Source organism: Aquarana catesbeiana, linkage group LG02, assembly GCF_042186555.1.
Source record: "Aquarana catesbeiana isolate 2022-GZ linkage group LG02, ASM4218655v1, whole genome shotgun sequence".
Classification (NCBI taxonomy): domain Eukaryota; kingdom Metazoa; phylum Chordata; class Amphibia; order Anura; family Ranidae; genus Aquarana; species Aquarana catesbeiana.
In genome coordinates, this window is record NC_133325.1 from 683,342,823 (window position 1) to 683,367,876 (window position 25,054).

At 41.5% G+C, this 25,054-nt stretch overlaps 1 protein-coding gene across 1 annotated transcript in view; it reads right to left on the minus strand.

The window, feature by feature from the left end:
* Window positions 1–25,054, minus strand: part of SLC13A5 (solute carrier family 13 member 5) — a 162,260-nt gene that overhangs the window by 48,576 nt on the left and 88,630 nt on the right. Inside the window, exons 2-3 of the mRNA XM_073616745.1 lie at window positions 7,104–7,232; window positions 2,706–2,842 (exon numbers count right to left, since the gene is read on the minus strand). Of these exons, the coding sequence (XP_073472846.1) occupies window positions 2,706–2,842; window positions 7,104–7,232 (266 nt within the window). The remainder of the gene's footprint in view (window positions 1–2,705; window positions 2,843–7,103; window positions 7,233–25,054) is intronic.

Genomic DNA, 25,054 nt, shown 5'->3' on the forward strand with positions numbered 1-25,054 from the left:
ATTCTTTTTTTCAGATCCTCAGAGAGTTATTTGCCATGAGGTGCTATGTTGAACTTCCAGTGACCAGTATGAGAGAGTGAGAGCGATAACACCAAATTTAACACACTTGCTCCCCATTCACACCTGAGATCTTGTAACAATAAAGAGTCACATAACACCAGGGAGGGAAAATGGCTAACTGAGCCCAATTCGGACATTTTCACTTAGGGGTGTACTCACTTTTGTTGCCAGCAGTTTAGACATTAATGGCTGTGTGTTGAGTTATTTTGAGGGGACAGCAAATTTACACTGTTATACAAGCTGTACACACACTACTTTACATTGTAGCAAAGTGTCATTTCTTCAGTGTTGTCACATGAAAAGATATAATAAAATATTTACAAAAATGTAAGGAGTGTACTCACTTTTGCGAGATACTGTACAATATATATATAAATATATATATATATATATATATATATATATATATATATATATATATATATATATATATATAGCATTGATACTGTGCATATTTGAAATCTTGTGTGAAAGTATGCAAACACATATAGTCATTCACAAATAACTTGGTGGGAAACATAAAGTTATTTTTAAACTTGGTCAATGTAGATTATTTACTCCAATTTACAGGGCCCTGGAAAAGTATTTGAAAGTAAGCTTGTGAACAGGAGGGCAGCTCGCACAAGTGCATTTCATGCTGTTAATCTATAATTTTCCTCTTCTTACAATCTTAAATATTTAGAAACTGTTCTAATTTTCTATTTAGCTATGCAATAAAAATACCTCAGTGGTTTTCTCTCCTCTTTTAGCCCCTTACTTACCTCCTCTCATGCTTGCCCATCTAATAACTTTTATTTATACCCAATCCTCCAACCCAATTGATTCCTTATGGGATTAGTCCTGAACACGGCTGCTCATCCTTCATGTTATTACTCTGACACTTTCAGTGTAGTCTATATCACTGAAAGCTACACACCTGTGAAAGATTATATATGGCACAATGCTGTTCATTTATATCATGGCCAAGATTCATTCTAGTATCTTAAAAAAAAAAAAAAATATATATATATATATATATATATATATATATATATATATATATATATATATATATACTTGTTATATACTTATTATTGTTATTCAAGGCGCCCAAGTTTTCCTCTTACTTGGCATGACACTCAAACAAAGGCAATAGTAATAGGCAACACATAAAATCCCAATAAAATACATTTAAGTTTTTGGTTGTATATATGGAATGTGGAAAATGTGAAGAAGGGGTGTGAATACTTTTTACCAAGGCACTGTGTGTATGTATGTATATATATATATATATATATATATATATATATATATATATATATATATATATATATATATATTGTAGCAGAGTGTCCCAGAGAGAGCCAGGAAAAGTCCTGTTCAGGGTTTATACATCTCCCAGGCGCCTCTCATACACATTCAGGGATCTCTGATCCATGGTCCAGTTCGGATCTTGGTCCTCTCCCCCAGGTTAATTTAAAGGGGTTGTAAACCCTCTTTTTTTTTTTAAAATAACAAACATGTCATACTTACCTCAACTGTGCAGTTCGTTTTGCACAGCGCGGCCCAATCCTCGACTTCTGGGGTCCCCCGGCGGAGCTGGTAGCTTCTCCCCGCATCGAGTGTCCACATTGGAGAAGGCTCTCCTAAGGTGGACACCCATGCGGGCACACTCCCGAGTCATAGGATGCATTAAGGTGAAAAAACACGTGGGTTTACAACCCCTTTAAGCTCACCTGAGACAGACAGCCAGTGCTCTCAGCCTGGGACACACAGACAACACTGGTCTGTGAGAGCAAATGGTTGGTAAAAGCTTTTAAACTGTATCTGTGGAAGCTGACAAGCTGTAGACTTGCTCAGCCTGGTAGTTAGGGCCTGTATATATGGTATAGTTAGTGCCGAGACACGGCTAGGTTTTTGTTTTGCTATTTTTTGTTCCTATTTGTTTTCTGGAACACTGTACAGCACCTGTATATATATATATTTGTCACTACCTCACTGGATTTGAATCTGATTAATATTATGAACTAAGTGTAGTTCATGTTTTAGAAAGTGCCATTTTTTTTAAAGACGTACAGCCAAAGCTCTTTTGACTGTACTTCTCCTGTGAATCACAGGAATGCAGTTCGTTCTATACTCCTGTGACCCATTTTCAGCAGACAGCCAGTCCAGGCTCGGGAAAGATCACAACACTGGAGTCAGGATCCGCCTACATGCCTGGACCGCCACCCGGCTTAGGCTCTCAGCGGGCCAATGAGAGCCTGAGCCGGCCCGCCTCCAGCCTCCCCCGCAGCCCAGCTCTCCAGTGAGGGAGGAGGGGGCAGAGCAGAGAGCGGTGACTAACAGTCATCAGCTCTCTGCTCGTGGAGATCTGAGAACCGAGCGATCTGCGGTGTTAGATCGCTCTGTTCTCAGTGTTAGAGGCGGCAAGAGACAGATGCAGCATCCACCTAAGTAAGTATAAATCTGCAAAAATCCCAAACCCCATACTTCTCTTTTAATGTAGTTACCTATCAAATGGAGTTTGAAGAACCCGTAATGATTTCACTTGGGAAATCCACCCCAGATTGTTACAATCTTTGCTCAGTCTGTGCTTTTCATTTAAAACACAATAGAAAAAATAAAGATAACAGTAGCTATGGTTTTTATAACCATAATAGCCTTACAAGGGTGGTCGAACTCCAACAATGAGCAGAACCTTCAATGCTATCCTCTTATGTAGGTTCCAGTGTTCCACCGCAACGGCTACTATTAATCCTCCCACAAACAGCATGTTCGTGTCCTTCAGGTACTGCATGCATACCTAGTAAAACACCACCAATAAACTGTCACATCACATTAAACACAAATGACAAAAGACACAGACAAATTCAACCCCTGTCAGCTATGGGAACTTTCAGTTAAAACAACTTTCCCAAAAACTTCAGCTAAAGGTCAAAATAACATAACATGTGAATAGTTGATGTTTTGCTTCCCATTGCTCTGGACCTTTCCTTTCAAGTCTACATATAACAGCCCTAATTTTTCTCTACTTAATAAACATCATTAGCAGATCTAAATGCTGTACAAACGCTACAATTTAAGATAATATATTAAGATAGAATTCTAGACTTCTAGATAGATGTCAAAATATTTTCTGTGTTATGTTTGGAAGGGGCGGATTAAAGTTACTGGAAAGAAATGTGAGTTTCCTCATCTGCAAATATTGCTACATTGCTTTACTCTGTTTAATCGATTGCCGACCGCGTCATGTAAGTACGGTGGCAGAGCACCTCTCCTGCGCTGGATCATGTATCTAGTACGTAATCCAGCCTTTCCGGGTAGGGGCCGTGCACGCGCAAGGCCGTCGTGCCGACTGTGCTGTGATTAGTCACAGCACAAGCCGATCAGCGGATCCCAGTGAATGATTGACCTCCACCACCCACTGATTGGCAAAGAGGATGATAGGACAGAGCTCTGTGAATGTAAACAATACAGAGCTCTATCCTGTCGGCAGGGATGTGCTGCTTTTTGTTTCCCTGCAAAGGGAATCAGCACAGTGTGAATGCACCAAACATTGTTAGGCACACATTGAACCCTTTGATTGCCCCAGATGTTAACCCCTTTCCAGCCAGTGTCATTAATACAGTGACAGTGTATATTTTTAGCACTGATCACTGTATTAGTGTCACTGGTTCCCACAGTGTCCAAAGTGTCAGACTGCCCCCCGTACTATCACAGTCACCCTATAATGTCGTTGATCACCGCCATTACCAGTATGAAAAAAATGAATTAGTTAAAATTAAAGTATATATACCATAGTTTGTAGACGCTATAACGTTCATGCAAACCAATCAATATACTCTTATCGGGATATCTTTTGATTGGTATTTGATCACCTCTGCATTTTTATTTTTTGCACTATAAACCAAAAACGACAGACATTTAAAAAAACACAATAAAAAAAACAAACAAGTTTTACTTTCTGCTTTAACCACTTCAGCCCCGGAAGAATTTACCCCCTTCCTGACCAGAGCACTTTTTGCGATTCGGCAATGCGTCCCTTTAACTAACAATTGTGCGGTCATGCGACGTTGCACCCAAACAAAATTGACGTCCTTTTTTTCCCACAAATAGAGCTTTCTTTTGGTGGTATTGGATCGCCTCTGCGGTTTTTATTTTTTGCGCTATAAACAAAAAAGAGCGTCAATTTTGAAAAAAACACAATATTTTGTACTTTTTGCTATAGTAAATATCCCCATTATTTTTTTAAAAAAGCTAATTTTTTTTCTTCTACATATTTTTGGTAAATAAAATTGCAATAAGCGTATATTGATTGGTTTGCACAAAAGTTATAGCGTCTACAAAATAGGAGATAGATTTATAGCATTTTTATTTATATATATTTTTTTTTAACTAGTAATGGCGGCGATCTGTGATTTTTATCGTGACTGCAACATTATGGTGGACCCATCAGTTTTGACACATTTTTTGAACCATTGGCATTAATACAGCTATCAATGCTATAAAAATGCATTGATTACTGTAAAAATGTCTCTGGCAGTGAAGCAGTTAACACTAGGGGGCGATCAAAGGGTTAACTGTGTTCCCTGGGAGGTGAAGGGGACTGACTAGAGGAAGTGACGGATCGTGGTTCCTAGCTAATAGGAACACACAATTTGTCACTCCTCTCAGAACAGAACAGGGAAGTGTGTGTTTACACACACTCGTCCCTGTTCTGTGTCTCCTGCTCATCATCACTCGTGGCCGGCGGTCATCGCGACCGGCGGCCACGAGCATCGCACCCCCACTGTGCAGCGGGCGCGCGCCCGCACGCCGCCGGAGAGGGTTTGGGATAGCTAGGAAGGCTCGCGCAGGGGAGCCAACCTGCCGCAGTATAACTGCGGCGGCTGGTCAGGAAGCGGTTAAAATATATCTAATAAAAAATGAAAATGTAGCCAAGTCCCAAACCCTTGTAGGCCTTAGTCCTCATGCACACGGACGTTTTTACAGCTGCTTTTTTGAGCTTTTTTTGCAGCTTAAAAAGGCCTGTCTATGTTAGTCTATGGCTTCATGCCCACCTAGGCGTTTTTGAGCTGCAAGTGGCATAGGCGTTTTTAAGCTGTAAAAAAAACCCAGGACCAGTGGGTTCTGAAAGACGTTTTTCAGCTGTAAAAACGCTCTAACGCTGAAAAACGCTTAAAAACGTCATTCACCAACGTTTTTTAACATTTTTGATCCATTGAAAAAAAAAAAAAAAAAAAAATTTTGAAAAAAAAAAACCGATAAAAAACGCTAACGCGGAAAAACGCTCAAAAACGCTAAAAAACGCTAAAAACCGCTATTGCAAAAACGCTGAAAAAAGCTGAAATACGTTTTAAAAAATCACTGCAAAGATACTGGCGTTTTCATAACGTTATTTTAACAGCCTGTGTGCATGAGGGCTAATAGTGAGCCCCACGGATCGGGACAGCTGACATCCTTCTGTGTAGAGTGGGTTACAAGGCATTGTGGGTGCAATGCAAGGTAGATTAATGGGCGCCAGACACTTCTTGAATGCAAAGAGATTTATTGTCTCTTAAACAGAACTGTGGGAGAGAGGGTTGGAGCCAGGACACCCTTAAGTAGATGCAATGTTAATTGGCAGACTCCGAGACTTCTATAGGTAGACAGCCATGCAGGGAAAGACACCCAGCTGGACACCACGTCTGCATATGTAGACACACTGTCTCCTAGGGCAACAATCTTGAACAGTTTCTAACACAGGTTGTAATGCACTCTTTCACTTCTTCCACAATCTCCTTTTTAGACCTTTACTCAACTGAGCTCCCAGTCTATCACTTAGACCCTCTGATCCACTGCCACTGGATCTCCTGAGCTCTTCCAATCTTCTCACTGAGTATCTTCCTCAAGTGTCACCCCCGCGTCCCTGCTGGGTCCCTAGCTTGGCACTCACAGATACTCTTCAAGCGTCACCCCACTGACCTGTTCCGTCCCTGACCTGGCACACAAAACTGCTCTGCAAGCGTCACCTCCTCTGGATGGGTCCCTGGCTTAACACCTGCTGAAGTTTCCCAATTCTTCACCGTCCCCGGTTGGTGAGAATACTGCTCTCATACTTGCTTCAGTTACTCACTGTGGTCCCTGGTAATAAGGTGGATGGTCCCTTAGTGGAGACAGCTTCCCCGGAGACAGCTTCCCCTCTACCTCCGACCATGACAGGTTCTCCGGCCGGCAGAACCGTCACTTCTGGTTGGACTGCAAGCCGCAATCCCAACCCTGCTCTCCAAAAAGCATATATTGATTGGTTTACACAAAAGTTATAGCGTCTACAAACTATGGGATATATTTATGGAATTTTATTTATTTATTACTAGCAACGGCAGCACTGCGATATTGCAGCAGACAAATTGGACACTAACTGACACTTTTGACACTTTTTTGGGAACCAGTGACACTAATATAGTGATCAGTGCTAAAAATATGCGTTGTCACTGTACTATTGACACTGCCTGGGAAGGGGTTAACATCAGGTGCGATCAAAGGGTTAATTGTGTGCCTAGCTAGTGTGTTAGTTTAGTGTGGGAAGTGCTTTTACTAGGGGAAGGCATGGATCCATGTCCCTGCTTTTCAGAAACACAGGATCCATGCCTTCCTTACTGACAGAACGGCAATCTGCCTTGTTTACATAGGCAGACTGCCATTCGGCCTGTGTACCGAAGAATCATTGAATCCACAGGACCTGCTGATCGGCTCCCGCTGTGTAGAGGGGAGAGTGAGTCACTGGTGGTGCGCAATCGTGCCCGCTACCTGGAAATGCAGGGGCAGGAGCACCTCTCCCGCCACTTCTAAAAGTGATCCCTTGGCGAATCCTCGCCGGGACCACTTTTATCAGACCCAGAATCACCTGCAGTACAAAAAAGCTAGCTGCTGTCATAACAACGGTATTTAACATCAAAAATGTACTGTGGGCGGTCTTGAAATAACTTATAAACTCATAAAATGGCAAATGAGTGGAAATGCAGCTCCTAATCACCTAATCAGTAGCGTTCTGGGGGAAACAAGAGGAATACAGCTAATGTTACCTGTTTTGATTCCAGAATTCCAAACATTGGGAAGAGCAAAACTGGTAGCAAAGCAGTGATTGCAAGGGGGATAACCTCCGTACACCAGAACACAGCCATGAGGATAATGGCATAGGCACAACTGGCTTCCTGAAATGAAAAGACAAACAAAGCATAAAAAAGATGTCACATCATACAGGACATGCACATAGTTCTTTACTGCATCTGATTTACTTGGTTTTAGCTATTTTTTTTCCACAAGTAGGTGCATATGGCTAAAACTATTGATTATCTAGTCCAGCCTTTCTCAACCAGGGTTCCATAGAACCCTAGGATTCTTTCATGCCGCGTACACACGGTCGGACTTTTCATCTACAAAAGTCCGACAGCCTGTCCGACAGACTTCCGGCGGACTTTCGGCGGACTTGCGGCAGACTTTCTAACGAACGGACTTGCCTACACACGACCACACAAAAGTCCGACGGATTCGTACGTGATGACGTACACCGGACTAAAATAAGGAAGGTGATAGCCAGTAGCCAATAGCTGCCCTAGCGTGGGTTTTTGTCCGTCGGACTAGCACACAGACGAGCGGATTTCGGGGTCCGTCGTAGTTACGACGTAAAGATTTGAAGCATGTTTCAAATCTAAAGTCCGTCGGATTTGAGGCTGAAAAAGTCAGCTGAAAGTCCGAAGAAGCCCACACACGATCGGATTACCAGCCAGCTTTAGTCCGTCAGCGTCCGTTGGACTTTTGTAGCTGAAAAGTCCGACCGTGTGTACGCGGCATCAGAGTTTGTTAGGGCTTCCTTAAGCAATAGGCAACTTCTTCCTGCTAGATATGATATCAATAATCTTTTTTTTAACTTTCTCTAAGGGGGGCATTCTTCCCACTGACCACCAATATAAGGAGTATTCCCCCCACTGAGCACTACACTATTGTACCATGGGCTGCGGATATAGTAATTATTTGCAGGGAAGTTATAGGCAGATCTCATCCATTTTAAAATATGTAATATAAACTACTCAATTTGCGAATCTGAGCTTGTGTAGCTTTTGTGATGCTTGCAGGTTTGAATGTGACAGCAAATCCAGACTTTAACAACAGTAAGGCAAATTCATAATCTGGATCCAGTTACTTAGTTTTTGGAACTTCCCCAATTACATCAATATACGTATTCCTGTTATGAAACAAAATAAATAATATCAAGGTGACATCATGTTTCTCATCTGCCAAGTAGGCAATCATAGCCTGTAGTACGACTTCTACCTCTACATGCACATTAATCTTTGAACTCACATTCAAATGAAGGTTAAAGTGAACCTGTGTGCAAATACAAACTAGTGAGCAAACTTATAAATGATAGTCGATAGTAACAGCTGTCAGTATATTCCTTTTGTTTTGGGGCCTGTCGCTGCAGCTCAGCTTGGAAACCCCTTTTCCATTGCAGTGTTGACACTTACTCCATAATGGAGAATGGGCACTCCATAGTGTAAAACCTCGTACCCACGATACGATTGTTGGCCAACCAAGCGTATGATTTTTGTCTTAAGGGCGTGTGCCAGGATCTTGTCTTGCATACTAATGTTACACAATTGTCGGCCAACAAACACAAATGTAGTGACGTACTACGAGGAATTTCAGCTCTTGAGTGCCACTCTTTGGGCCCCTTCTGCTAATTTCGTGTTTGGTGAGCATTGATTCCGAGCATGTGTGTTTGTACTTTCGACTTTTGTGTGACGGATTTGTGTACTGGCCACATGAAAATCTGACAACAGACCGTTGTCCGCTGAAAATTTACTAGCCTGCCATCCAACATTTGAGGGCCGAAAGTTGGACAACAATTGTCAAAAGAGCGTACTAATGGTCAGATTTTAGGACAACGGTCTGTCAACAGACAATCCCCTGCCAACATTCGCATCATGTGGATGAGTCTTAATGCTTATTAACCCACGGCAAATCCCTGGGATTCGAATTTGGCAAAAAAAGACCATTTTTGCCTAAATTCACCCATTTGAATTTTTAACAAACCATAATGCACTGCAGGGCCTTTGAACCATGGCCTGCAGACTGGGAAAAAAATGGAGGCAATTGAACCATCCATCATCCCCACTATAGAAGGGGGGACTGAGAGCAGCGGGCCAATTTTTACATTCACGTATCCATGAGCTTGATTGAAATTGCTCAGCAGTAAGTTTTTATTAGCAATACCAATCTTAAAGTGGTTGTAAAGCCTCAAGGTTTTTCACCTTAATGCATTCTATGTATTAGGGTGAAAAACCTTCTGTGCTGCAGCTCCCCCCAGACCCCCCCCCCTTTTTCTTACCTGAGCCCGATCCGATCCAGCGATGTGTAGGAGTGCAGCGGCCCCAGCTACTGTCAATCACATCTAGTGACACAGGAGCGGGGGGCCATGAAGAGGAGAGAAAAGCAATTGCACAGAGCAGGTAAGTATAGGCAAGTTTGTTGTTTTTATTTTTTTTACAAAAAAGGAGGATTTAGAACCCCTTTAAATACAGAGATACAAGGCACAGGCAGGAGTTTTCCCAAAGAAATTAAGATTGTTAGCTCCTAGATGATCTGGCTGTGTAAAAATTGTCCAGTGGCAGGACAACTTTGTATCACGGAGAACTAGGAACAATCTTAGTGAACCAATTTCTGTCTACCAATAAGCATAGTACCGCTTGATGAAAACATGTCACTAAAACTATTTGAGAATTTCCTTTTTTAAATGATTTCTTTATTTAGTTTAAGTGAAACAAATACTGCACATTCACAAGCAGGAACATTCAGATTAAAAAAATAAATACAAATCACATAACATTTTGTACAATTTTGGGTCTAAATATTCCTTCTGTATAAAAACCATTGTTAAGATGAGCATAGTGCTTTAGGTATACTGACCAGGTTGAAACACTATAGAGCTCTAAAGGGAGCTTGCCATCGCTGTGTTATTAGGAGCACAGCATGTTCTGATAATCTTGTGGGGAGAGGTGAACATTATTCAAGCCAATAAGCCAATGTTTGTGGCTTATAATTTGATTTGTTTGTTTTGTAGGAATGAGTTTAAGTCCTCCATTGGCATGGTTTCCTTTACCCTTCAAAAATAACATATGCACGGTAGGTGGATGGAAAAAATAACTTTTTTTAAACTGTTATAGTTTAAAAAATAGTGGATTGGGGTTCTGATTCCGTCTATTAGATGAGATCATCGTGAAAGAAAAAAAATATTAATCCCACAACCAAATATGTGCTGCCAGTGTACACTGTCACTGAGGAACCTCTGATAATTGTGCTGATCTGTAATACCACGTACAGCTTTAGGTAAGGTAAACCCTAAAACCTGTAGTTGAAAAGAATTATGTACAGTAAAACCTTGGATTGTGAGCATAATTCGTTCCAGAAACATGCTTGTAATCCAAAGCACTCTTATATCAAAGCAAATTTCCCCATAAGAAATAATGGAAACTCAAATGATTTGTTCCACAACCATTTATTCATAAGTCCTTCAGTTTATAGTCCATATAAAAAGATTGTAGTAATGTGATAGGTTGTGTAACCATAAAATGTCCATTCACAAATATAAGCCTTCACAAGGGGATTAGAAGCAAAATCCTTCAGGATCTACAGAGTATAAAAGATGATAGGCACCTCCAAGTGTAGCAATATGTTGCTAAATGTTGTACCTTCATTAAATGTAACCATATTGCTACACTTAGAGGCGCCTCTCTTCTCTTTTATACTCAGTTGTGACGTGATGCTACATGTATATCAAGACATCGCTTGTATATCAAGTCAAAATTTATTAAAAAATGTTGCTTGTCTTGCAAAACGATCTCTAACCAAGTTACTCTCAATACAAGGTTTAATGCCCTGTACACACGGTCGGACATTGATCGGACATTCCGACAACAAAATCCATGGATTTTTTCCGACGGATGTTGGTTCAAACTTGTCTTGCATACACACGGTCACATAAAGTTGTCGGAAAATCCGATCGTTCTGAACGCGGTGACGTAAAACACGTTAGTCGGGACTATAAACGGGGCAGTGGCCAATAGCTTTCATTTCTTAATTTATCCTGAGCATGCGTGGCACTTTGTGCGTCGGATTTGTGTACATACGATTGGAATTTCCGACAACGGATTTTGTTGTCGGAAAATTTTATAGCAAGCTCTCAAATTTTGTGTGTCAGGAATTCCTATGGAAAATGTGTGATGGAGCCTACACACGGTCGGAATTTCCGACAACAAGGTCCTATCACACATTTTCCATCGGAAAATCCTATCGTGTGTACAGGGCATTATTGTATTTTCTTTCATTTATTTTTATTGAAATTTTGAAGTCAGACATAAAGAAAATTTTATTAGTGTTACAACAGCCAGAACTCTGGCACAGGCTTTACAAACACAGTGAATGACAAACACCTCTCTAAAACTAGAACAATTGTTAAAGATAGAGAAAATCAAAAATAACATTGTGCAGTTAAGTAGCCTCGCGCCATGTCCGTCGCGATGGTAGGCAGGACAGAGCGTCTAGAAAAAATCCTTACACAACTTACGTCAAGTACCAAGTACCAACTATAACCATTAGAAAAGAGGAGAAGTCCCCAGCAGGAGGAACCTTAGACATGACAAAAGAATGGAGTAAAGAAACAAGAAGGGGAAATGGAAAAGAGTAGGGAGAGAAACCCAGAGAGGAAAACAAGAAGCAAAGCTCCCAGGGGGAGAACAGAACTTGTTCGGATCCCCTACAGCTTCACCTGAACATAATCAGCCAAGGGGCTCAAATCGCTTAGTAGTATCATTGACCACACTGACAATTTGTTCATTGAGCATTATCCAAGATACCTTTCATCTAAATAGTGAGATATACACTGAAGTCTTTTTACATGAACGGGTTATAGAAAGTTTTGCAGCCAGGATCATAAAGAAGATCAGACGCTGCCAGATTGGGAAAGATGCTCAACTGGTTCATTTAACAGAGCGATACGGGGTTGTTGGGGAACCAGGATCTCTGAAACCTTTTGTATCAAAGCAAATATCTTATTCCAGAAACCCCGTGACCTCGGACACTAACACCATATATGATACATGGTGCCAAGCACGTGGCATCCTTGAAAACATAGGGGTGAGGACAGTCTTGACAAGTGGAAAGGGACCATGTACCACCTCGTCAGTACTATGAAGATTTATGTATTTTACATGTTGCCCTAGAAGCTGTTTTGAAAAGGACCCTCTCACTTTTGGCATTGGTACAGGTCATGTTATTGCCCGGGTTCCTATGCCTTTGTAGTGCTTACCCCAGCAGCAACTCCTTTGTATGATAGGTTCTGCCACAACATTCATTCACTCACCTGGTTATACATTGAAGGCTGCTCACACCTTTGTAACTTAAAGTGATTGTAAAGTCTCATTTTTTTCCCTATAAAAATAATAAACATGTTATACTTACCTGCTCTGATGCAGTGGATTTGCACAGAGCAGCCCACATCCTCCTCTTCTTGCGTCCGTCTTCTGTGCTCCTGGCCCCTTCCTCCTTTTGAGTGCCACCAGAGCAATCAGCTTGCTATGGGGGCAGCTGAGCCGAGTCATAACTCTCTGTGTCCATTCAGACGTGGATTCCCGCCCCGGTCCTGCCCCCTCTCTCCCCTGATTGGCTAGTTGACTTTGATTGACATCAGCGAGAGCCAATGGTGCTGCTGCTGTGTCTCAACCAATCAGGAAGGAGGATCTCGGATGCCTGAGACACTCGTGGACATCGCCGGACAGAAAGGGACCTCATTTAAGTAAGTGTTAGGGGGGCTGAGGGGGGCTGCTGCACACAGAAGGCTTTTTATCCTAATGTATAGAATGCATTAAGATAGAAAAAACCTTCTGCCTTTTCAACCACTTTAAGCGTTAGTATGCTACCATTCTATAATAGTACACAAAATAGGCTGCAAGCAACTTGATGGTAGATAAAATAAATGTATTATGACAAGGCTAGATAAACACAATGTATAAACCAGTAAACAGGCAACTGAACACATTTAAAGATGCTGACCTAAATAAGGAGAACACTGACCTATAATTTAGCAATCAACATAACTGCAGCAATGCTAAACCAAATTTTACCTAGTGCAAACAGTGATAAATGTAACAGCATTAGCTAATTAAAAAAAGGGTTCTCAAGTGCACTCTGCGCTAGGAAAGGCCTGAAAGTACCTGGCGCCTAATTGGCAGTATTAAGCCGGCTATTGTTCAGGCCTGTCCGTAAGGTGGTGCACGTGATGCTGTCTTTTTAAGCTGTGCACAATGGATGGCAGATGGGCTGCTAGGTAAGGAGCACTCTCTATCAGCATTAACTGTGGGCATTAAGCTTGGTTGCTCCACTCACCACTCCTGGCCAACGCACTGGCCAATGAGGAGCAAGAGAGCTGAGAGAGCCTCAGCTCTCATGCCATTGGCTCCCGCTGCTGTCATTCAGAGCTGGTGATGAGGAGAGGGGGCGGGGCCAAGTCCAGCTCTGTATGTCTTATGGGCACAAAGAGCAGGGCTTGGGAGTGAGCATGCATAAGTGCCCCCATAGCAAGCGGCTTGCTATGAGGGCACTCAGCGGGGGGGAGCTATGAGCATCGGCAGGAGACCTGAGAACAGGAGGATCGGGCTGTTCTGTACAAAACCATTGCACCATTATTATTACTTTAATTCATTCCAAGTATTTTACCAACATGTTATCGGAATGTGAAAGGAATCCAGACTACCTGCCCAGAGGAAACCCACACAGGCACAGGGAGAACATGCAAAGTCCGTGCAGGTCGAGCCGCTGTTGGGATTTAAGTCAATACCCCTAGTGCTGCTTGGCAGAAGAGCTAACCATTTAGCAACTGTGCTGCCCCGTACCTAATTCTCTGGCAACAACAGACACATTTTTTATCGACATAAGCAAACATACTGCAAACAAATCAAATTAAATAAACCACTCAAATTACACACAGGTATTAGGAGCAGGGCAGTATTGTTGTGCAATAAAATCAATGCTGAGACTGATGAAATTGACTTGAGATTTCTTTGGTTTTATAACTATGTTTACAATAATATAAAAATATATCCTGCATATAACTAATAATAGGTTCACAATGGAATGTGCACGTTCCCATGCAGTCCTTTACGGTCCTGCACGTTCCTGTTTTGACAACCCATTAATTTCAATAGGCTGCCAAATGTACTGGAATGCGTAAAAAGTAGTGCAAGCTACTACTGGTGCCACATGGTACCACGGTACAATTTGGTGTGGTGGCCGCAAACATAATGCATTTGTGAGATGCATTTGGGGTGCCATTTACATATCTGGGCACAAGGAAAAGGGCAGTACGTTCATGTGTGGTGCGGTTCACTGCGTCTGGTGTAAACCGGCCCTAATAGAAGGAACTTCTATACACTTTAAACTTCTTTACAATTTTTTGCCTGACCTGTCTGGTGTGTTCCTTCATGATGCTCTTTGTTTACTAAGGTTCTCTAACAAACCTCTGAGGGCTTCACAGGACAGCTGTATTTATACTGAGATTAAATTACACACAGGTGGACTCTATTTACTAATTAGGTGACTTCTGAAGGCAATTGGTTCCACTAGATTTTAGTTAGGGGTATCAAAGTAAAAGGAGGGCTGGATACAAATGCACACCACACTTTTCAGATATTTAATTGTAATTTATTTTTTTCCTTCCACTTCATAATTATGTGCCACTTTGTGTTGGTCTATCATATAAAATCCCAATAAAATACATTTACGTTTTTGGTTGTAACATGATAAAATGTGGAAAATTTCAAGGGGTATGAATACTTTTTCAAGGCACTGTACCTTGGTTATAATGAGAGGTTATTTGAGTTACTGTTGCCTTTCTATCATCTCAAACCAGTCTGCCCATTCTCCTCAGACATCTGACATCAACTAGGGATTTCCGTGCGTACAACAGCCGCTCACTGGATATTTTCTCTTTTTCGGACCATTCTCTGTAAACCCTAGAGATGGTTGTGCATGTTTTTAAATACTCAGCAAGTTATCTTCACCACGTCTAGATGCCTAAATGCATTGAGTTGCTGCTATGTGATTGGCTAATTAGCAATTTATGTTATCAAGCAATTGAACAGATGTACCTAATAAAGTGGACAGTGAGTGTATATTTGCTTGTTGATGGGTTTCTACATGTACATTGGACATTTACTTTCCACTCTTCACTGCAAGCTCAATTATCATTCTAAGCCATAATACATGCATGCAGGAGCGTTGCTAGGTCTACAAAAGATCTGGGGCTAGAGCTCATAGCAGCGTAGTAAGGAAAGTCATATGCTTGGGCGGGCATACACATGTATATACAGTAATATACGTGTGTGTGTATATCCCCAGAGAGCCCCCCTTACATCAGGGTCCCCAGAGAGCCCCCCTTACATCAGGGTCCCCAGAGAGCCCCCCTTTACATCAGGATCCCCAGAGAGACCCCCCTTACATCAGGGTCCCCAGAGAGCCCCCCCTTACATCAGGATCCCCAGAGAGCCCCCCCTTACATCAGGGTCCCCAGAGAGCCTCCTGAGACTCGGGGCTATGGGCCCTAGATTCGGAGCTATAGCCCCAAAAGCCACCCCCTAGCGACGCCACTGCATGCATGTATCTTGAGGTGGTGTCATGTGGCTGGAGGACCAATGTGCATATACTAGTTGGTTTGTTTTCAAGATGACCTACAAAGATCTTCTGAATTTCAGTTATTTATTGTGTGTATTTTTTTCTTATATGTTCTTCATAAGGATTCATTTTTAATTAATGGCTACAGTGACTACTCAAATCCAGCATCAGCGTGGTCAGAAGTGGGTGGATTTTGGTTGGCCAAATTGACCCTCTCCTATATATAATACCATTGCCTTAGCTCTCATTGCTGAAATTATTCTAATCGTTAGGACAAATAAACATAATTCCTTCGAGAAAAGAAGGGTTTTCTGGCCTCTGGCCTTCTCCTGGTAAGCAAACTTGGGACCCTCGTCCTTAAAGTAAATCTGTAGCTAGGCAAGTAGCAGACAGTATAAGCTTTCATATATCAAGTACATTATCTGTTGCTGCAAAAAAATCTCAACTGAGCCCTGCCTAGATTGCCATTCAGTTACTCCACATGTACCCCGACCCTTCCCACAAAACTATTTCACAGGCCCTGACCTATCAGAATGCCTGACATTGTCATGCTTGTAATAGTAGGATGTCTAATCTTGCATTAGGCAACTTTCATCAGTGAAATGTTTATTGAGGATTGTTGTTGGATATTCAAGATTTAAAGTAGATAGAATACATGAGTTAAGTACATTGCTATCTGAACAACTGGCTATGGGGAATGAGTTATAGTACTGCTGAGGTGGTGTTCTAGCCTAAGTGGTGATTTGGGGGTCGTACTTTTCCCAATCTCACTCTACACCTGTTGGTTTTGGTAGATAAATATCCTTTCCTAGTGAAGAAAAAAATCCCTTTTTTCTTAATATTCAACTATGACAGAAAAGTTTGTTAGTAATAAAATGATGCCAGTCTTTGTAGATTTCTGGGTGAAGAAATCTTTAGGCATGCATTTACAGAGAACGTGCTGATGATAATTTCTTAAAATATGGTTTCCCATAGTAATGCCCCGTACACACAGTCGGACTTTGTTCGGACATTCCGACAACAAAATCCTAGGATTTTTTCCGACGGATGTTGGCTCAAACTTGTCTTGCATACACACGGTCACACAAAGTTGTCGGAAAATCCGATCGTTCTAAACGCGGTGACGTAAAACACGTACGTCGGGACTATAAACGGGGCAGTGGCCAATAGCTTTCATCTCTTTATTTATTCTGAGCATGCGTGGCACTTTTTCCATCGGATTTGTGTACACACGATCGGAATTTCCGACAACGGATTTTGTTGTCGGAAAATTTTATCTCCTGCTCTCCAACTTTGTGTGTCGGAAAATCCGATGAAAAATGTCCGATGGAGCCCACACACGGTCGGAATTTCCGACAACACGCTCCGATCGGACATTTTCCATCGGAAAATCCGACCGTGTGTACGGGGCATAAGGCCTATAATAAGACAGCCAGCCATCCAATGCCAGCATGAATAGTAAAAACCAGTTAGGCCAGAATTAAGAAATTTGCATCAGTGTAATTACTAGAAGCTGGACTCACTTTTACTTGTGCCTAGTAGCATGGTGTACCGGCTGTTGTCACATCCCCTAGACAATGTCCTATCCCATCTGCTTCCTAACACTGTATTGCTGTTGTCAACCCTTTTAAAGTAATAAAAATGTACCGTTACTTATTTATTTCATTTAGTCTTATTCCTCCTTTTTTGGTGTCAAATAAAGAGAAAACTATGAAGCTCTTCTATAATCTCAAAGTGGTTTATTTAACCGCTTCAGCCCCAGAAGAGTTTACCCCCTTCCTGACCAGAGCACTTTTTGCGATTCGGCACTGCGTCGCTTTAACTGACAATTGCGCGGTTGTGCGACATTACACCCAAACAAAATTGACGTCCTTTTTTTCCCCACAAATAGAGCTTTCTTTTGGTGGTTTTTGATCACCTCTGCGTTTTTTTTTTTTTTTTTTTGCGCTACAAACAAAAAAGACAAAACGATTTTGAAAAAAAAAAGCAATATTGTTTACATTTTGCTATAATAAATATCCCCCCAAAATATATAAAAAAACAAATCTTTTCCTCAGTTTAGGCCGATATGTATTCTTCTACATATTTTTGATAAAAAAATTGCAATAAGCGTATATTGATTGGTTTGTGCAAAAGTTATAGCGTCTACAAAATAGGGGATAGTTTTATGGCATTTTTATTATGATGTTTTTTTTTTACTAGTAATGGCGGTAATCTGCGATTTTTATTGTGACTGTGACATTATGGCGGACACATCGGACACTTTTGACACTATTTTGGGACCATTGTCATTTATACAGCGATCAGTGCTATAAAAAACGCTCTGATTACTGTGTAAATGACACTGGCAAGGAAGGGGTTAACCACTAGGGGGCGATGAAGGGGTTAAGTGTGTCCTAGGGAGTGATTCTAACTGTGGGGGGGATGGGCTTCAACTCACATGACAGCAATCACTGCTCCCAATGACAGGGAGCAGTGATCTCTGTCATGTCACAAGGCAAAACAGGGAAATGCCTTGTTTACATAGGCACTTCCACGTTCTGCGGCTCTGTGACACGATCGCTGGGAGACCGGACATCAAGTCTGTCGGTCCCGCGGGCACGGTCACCCTGTATGCAGCGGGCACGCTCACACCCACTAGCCCCGCCAATTAAAGGGGTCGTACAGGTACGCCCATTTGCCCATCGCTGCCATTATGCCGACGTATATCGGCGTACAGCGGTCGGCAAGTGGTTAAAGAATGGAGCTTTCTAAAGTGTAAGTTCTCTGTCCAAAGTAAATGCTCAATTAGTGTACTGGATAAAGTTCAAGTAAAAATCCTGTTTTTTCTCGTACAATTTGTTTATTATTTTTAAATATAACAACCATTGAGAAATTGAGTACATACAAGGATGGTGGTACAATATTCAAACAGCAATAAAGCTAAACATATCGCTTTATGAACAGGATGAGTACATAACAATGTAAAAATGTAATGAGTAGAGCAACGAATAAACCAATAAAGTATTACATCAAAAGCATTAGAACATTCCATCAGAAGGAAAAAAGTAAGCTAGTGACTATTGGTTCATTTTGCAAGAGCAGTAATAAGGAGATCAATCTAATAGGTATATAATAAAAACAGAAGAGATAATCTGTTTATAAGTACTACACAATATGAAAAGAAAGGTAGAAAACAAAAAATTGGAGTAGATAAAGAGGGGAGAAGGGAATTGGGGGAGGTGATGCGATCCCAAATTATTAGAAGGTAAAGTTAAGGCAAACAGAGTAAAATTACCAAGACAATAATAGTGTGTCATCAAAGTCTGGGGGTAAACAATTCTTAACCCAAGGAAGACAGAGCTTCTCAAATTGACCAATTCAATCTCTTTCAATTGCTTCCATTTTAGCAAGAATAAGAGCTTTATTAGTTCTGTATATGGTTCCAGCTAGAATAACATTTTTGGGCAATTGGGCAATCCCATCAAATATGAAGTTTAGTGCCAGACTCTGAACTGCCACGAACACAAGCTCCAGGGTAATCAGAAACATATTTCGATATTCTAGTGGGGACCAAATACCAAACGGGTTAGCACCGTAACCACTTCAATACCAGGAACTTTCGCCCCTTCCTGCCCAGGACAATTTTCAGCTTTCAGCGCTGTCGCACTTTGAATGACAATTGCGCGTTCATGCAACACTGTACCCAAACTACATTTTTATCATTTTCTTCCCACAAATAGAGCTTTCTTTTGGTGGTATTTGATCAATGTAGTCCAAATGTATCACACAATGTAGGAATATAATGTATGGAGGAGGCAGATACCAAATTATATAAATTAGCTTTATTCCATGTTAAATCCTGTTTTTTCAATTTCACTTGCACATTATTGTGTATTCAGAGCAAACACTGCTTCTCCTTATTTACTTTGCTAAATTAACAACCTCAACCCCAGAGTTTCTTATATGATGAAATGTTGGCTGCACCCACAGCTTTATGCCTTAATCAGCTGGCTGTATATAAATTATTGTTATTGTGTTATTGCTGGCTGGAACAGAACAACACTGCCAAATGACACAGAAAACAAATTGGTTTTGCTTCATCTCATATAAGCCAATATGTAAACCCTAACAATAAGTTTCTGTTATTTGCACCCTTTTGGTCTGTTTAATAGACCATTGAAAGTGTTTTATTACTGTTCAACAAATGAAAAAAAAATAGCTGTTCATCCAGCCAGAGATCTTTTGAGTTGATAACTTTCTGTACTCTGCCTCTGGACTGTAATCGGTTAGCAGGTTAAAATAAAATTTTAAAAAAGTGTGGAAAAAGCAAACGAATGCAGTCACCACATCGAAGGACCGGTAAGCTGCAATACTATCAATTTTTGTTCTTGGATTTAGATATGCCTTAAAGCAGAGTTCCACCCTGAAAAATATTTTCACTTTTTCCAAGTCCTTTATTAATGATCAAAAAGATTTGGAGTGATTTTTTTTTTAAAACTTACCAGAAGTGCCCTGTTGATAGGTGGTGGCTCCTAATCTGCCACTTCCAGCTCCGTAGCGCTCCACATCACTTCCTCCCTTGCCTGTGCTCCTGGGAAATGTGAGTCATAATTTCCCAGGAGTCAGTAGGCAGGACTGTGTGAAAAAACTGCGTTATTTCCTGACAAGAAATTACGCGATTTAAGACAGACCTTCCTCCGTCGACGCACGTTGGTATGGCCAGAACTCCGCTTTAAAGTCAGCAACTACAAATACTTTAAAATATGGACACTTACCTGACCAGGGCACCCGCGATGTCGGCACCCGAAACCAATCTGTCCCTCGGCTCTTGGGTGCAGGCGCCGCCATCTTCGGTAAGGGAATCAGGAAGTGAAGCCTTGCAGCTTCACAGCCTGGTTCCCTACTGTGCATGCGCAAGTTGTGCTGCACGATCCCACTGGTCCCTGCTGTCTTCTGGGACCTGTGTGTCTCCCAGAAGACAGTGGGGGGGGGCAGAGGAGGCGCTGGACATGGCGTTGATATCAGCGTATACTGCGGCTATCTCGGAAGTGGAAGCAAATACCTGGATTAGACAGGTATCTGCTCCCCCCTCCCCCCTGAAAGGTGCCAAATGCGACACCGAAGGGGGGAGGATTCCAAAAAGCGGAAGTTCAATTTTTGGGTGGAACTCCGCTTTAATTTAATTCCACATTGTTTATATTGGATAAAGCTTATTTATGCCAACATCATCCTAAAACTGTTTCCTGCAAAACAAACAAACTGTCTGTCCAGAGCAGAAAACCCGATTCAGTTAATTTGGACAAACAGCTTGAAATCTTGATGTACAAGACTGTTGCCATAGGAGACAGCGGTCCTACCTATACAGAAGTGGTGTCCGGCTGGAGACTTTAACCTGTATATCTGTCTTCCTATAGAAGTCTCGGAGTCTGCCAATTATCATTGCATCTACTTAAGGGTGTCCTGGCCCTAACGCTCTCTCCCACAGTTCCCACAATAAATCTCTTTGTATTTGTAGGGAGTGGCGGAGCACAGACATAACCGGAAGTCTAGTAAGGAGGCGCTCTAAACGCCGCTTTGCTGTACTCGCTTGTTTTTAAATATTTTAATGTAAGAGACCACTTTTTATTCTTAATAAATTACTATTCTTAATGAACGTACTACACCATCGGAGCCCTTCTGTTTTTTCTTCTCCTTTCCCCCACCAGGCCACTGTGTCCCGGAAGTAAATCTTTTATCAGGCGGTCAGTTATATCACTGGTGGAGGGGAATGGAATTAAACCTAATTTAGTGGAGGAGAACGACCAGGAGGCTATAGTGACGTAACCAGCAGATATTATATCATGCCGCTTATTTACCAACAATATTAAGGTGAGAGTTCTGAGAGCCTTAAGTTATTGCACAATTATACATGAAGATCTGCATGAAGTCTGACTTATCCAGTCATTTTCACACTGAGACACTTTGAAAGGGCAAGACAAAATCATCCACTGTACACCCTATGAACTTGCACTAGTTTTGCACCTAATTGAAACACTTGATTGATTATTTTATTAAGTTTTTTATTGTTATTGCTGCTTTTTTTGATCCGTTTCACTCAATTCCTTTTTTTCATTTTGTATTTATTAGATAATTTTAATTGTACACCAATTGCTACGATATGTGCGATTAGATTTGAACGCGCGAGATCACCTTTTTAAATATTTGATTGAAGTGCTATGTGAACACTTTTTGGTTTTGCTGCCATCGTTTTAGATATCACCACACATATTTACTTTTTCTTACTTACTTTTTTGTGTTCATTGCACACATTTTCACTATTACTCACTTTTAGCGCGAAGGACACTGTTTTTAAATATTTTTTATTTATTTATTTATTTATTTATTTATTTATTTTTAATTTATTTATTTTTTTAATTTTTTTTTTTTTTTAAATAAATCTCTTTGCATTCAAAAAGTGTCTGGCGCCCACCATTTCATCTTGCATTACACCCACCATGCCTTGTAACCCACTCTACACAGAAGGATGTCAGCTGTCCCTAACTCTGGAGGTCACCATTAGGCCTCGAGGGACTCGGCACTTTGCTACATAAATGTCACAGATTAATATAAATGTATTGAAAGAAGCCACGTGTAAACTGTTGGGAAATGACTTTAAACATCATATGTCACATGTTGCCCAGGCTTCCTGGCCTGTCATCATCTCACTTAGGATATACTTTTTGGTGTTATTCCAAACCCTATACTGGATTATATGTACCAACTTGTTAAAGGTTATATAAATAACACATTACAGACAAACTGTCATTTTCTGTTTTCAGACACACATATTAAATGCTGGTACAAATATAACGTCTCAGCAGCAACCATTCCAGAGAATTTTTCTTAGTAGTGATTTCTGTGTTTTAAGTAGTACCTCTTAGTGAAAATGAAGCTGTTGTCTGCTGATATTAAACAAATTGCTATTTGTTGCCAAGCATATATTCAAACTTCACAGCAAACAATGCTGCACTCATCTAGTGCAGTGCTAATGTCTATGGAATTGCAGTGATTAATGTGTATCTACAGCCATGACCCACCACAATTTTCACCCAACAAACCTCCACCAGACTAAATCACACAGTACCATTTTATTTGGATGTAAATGGCCATTCCAGCCTTTTATTAAATAACCTTAAATAACAAAATACAGATTTAATATTACATAATATATAAACCATAATAACAATATTGTAACTAACTGACCTTATAATAGGTCTTGGGTTTCTGAAGGCACATGTGATCAAATAACCGTCTATTTCTGCCATCAGCTTGCATATTAAACCCCCCAGCCACAATTACACTGCCTCGGGGATAACTCCTTACTAAATTACCATCCGATAAAGCCCCAATAACCAGTAACACATTACTGCCGACACTCAGTAAGGAAGGCACACCCATACCTGAGATGGGCCCAACCTCATGGTTCTCAAACTTATAAACGTCCCCTGTAACCCTGTAACCTCTGCCCACTGCTATGACATCACCTACCCACCCAAAATTGCTAGCGATCAAAAACCAAAAACCGCCACTACCAACCTAACCGAATGAACAGGAGATGACAACAAAAAGGCAGTCAAGCAAAACAGGAAAGAGACAAAGGTCAACAAACAAAGGGGGGTGGGAGGGCAAGAAAAACTGGTCTGCCGATGTCACTGCTTCAACCAAACTTGGAATCAGGACCACCCCCTAACAGACCCCTAACAGACCCCTAGAGCCACACCCCGCCAATCCAGGCCTAGTATTAAACCGTTTGTTTTGCACAGTGTAGGGTAGGATTAGAACTCCTCTTTTCAGGCTCCATTGATGAGATTACTTCCCTTCATGTCTGGTAAAAGGCTGTCCCCAGGGCAGGAAAGGAGAGGAAAGGAAAGGAGAGGAAATATTTCTAATGGCAGCATAGACAGAAGTCAGGTAATGCCTGACCCTCTATCAGCTTTTTATTGTTGTCTCTTTCTCTGTTGAAGATTTTTCCTCACTCCCCTGACTGATAAAAAGTGGTCTCAAACAACACCTCATGATTTTCCGCCCCATCTTCGAACTGGACAGAAATAGTTTGAGGCTATACAAATTTTATCTTATTTGCTCTAGAAATTAAGATGTGTACAGGGGGTCTGGCTGTTGTAACAGTTACTGTTTAACTCTATGTCGGTCATTGAACTTCCAAATAAAAATAGTTGAAAGTAAAAAGTTGTCTCAAAAACACAAAAGTGAGAAAAAAAATCTTCTGAACGGACAGCAGTAACACCTGACAAGGCAATCCTTCCTTTCCCACAAAACCAAAAAACAAAAGTTTTGTGTATAGATATACTCTAATGCCGCGTACACACGGTCGGACTTTTCGGCTACAAAAGTCCGACAGCCTGTCCGACAGACTTTCGACGGACTTTTGTCAGACTTTTGGCGGACTTGCGGCAGACTTTCTTAAGAACGGACTTGCCTACATACGATCACACAAAAGTCCGACGGATTCGTACGTGATGACGTACACCGGACTAAAATAAGGAAGTTAATAGCCAGTAGCCAATAGCTGCCCTAGCGTCGGTTTTTGTCCGTCGGACTAGCACACAGACGAGCGGATTTCTGGGTCCGGCGTAGTTACGACGTAAAGATATGAAGCATGTTTCAAATCTAAAGTCCGTCAGATTTGCGGCTGGAAAAGTCCGCTGAAAGTCCGCTGAAAGTCCGGGGAAGCCCACACATGATCCTCAACCCTCAGCTAAGTGTTTGGTTTGCAGTAGTAGCATGGGCCTTAATGACCTTAATAGGTGAGTTTCATAGGTTTGTATGTCAAACGTGGCATGTTACATTTGCTACACCCATAAAGCCCCCTAACCGCTTCTCCTTAAACTGCAAAGGCAGCAAAAGGGGGTGTACTCACTTTGTAAAAATTATCCCCGCTGTCGCGTTTGGCAGGCTGGCCGGCTAACCAAACACAACCATTCAACTGAATGGGGGGGCCCCACAACCGCATGCAATTCAGCATGGAGTGCTCTTCTGAGGGCAATACACTTGTAAACAAGGCCTAAAGAGCATATTTATAGATGCATGTGTTTTAATAAACCACTTGCCGACCACCCTATAGCAGTTTTACCGCGATCCTGCACTTCCAGGTATCGAGCATGAGTGAGCACCACCAGTGGCGATTCTACACAGCGGGAGCTGATCAGCGAGTCCCACAGACCCGATGTCCGCCAGCACCTGCTGATCGTTCTGTACACAAGCAGAACGGCGATGTGCCTATGGAAACAAGGCAGATTGCTGTTCTGTCATTAAGGAAGGCATGGATCCT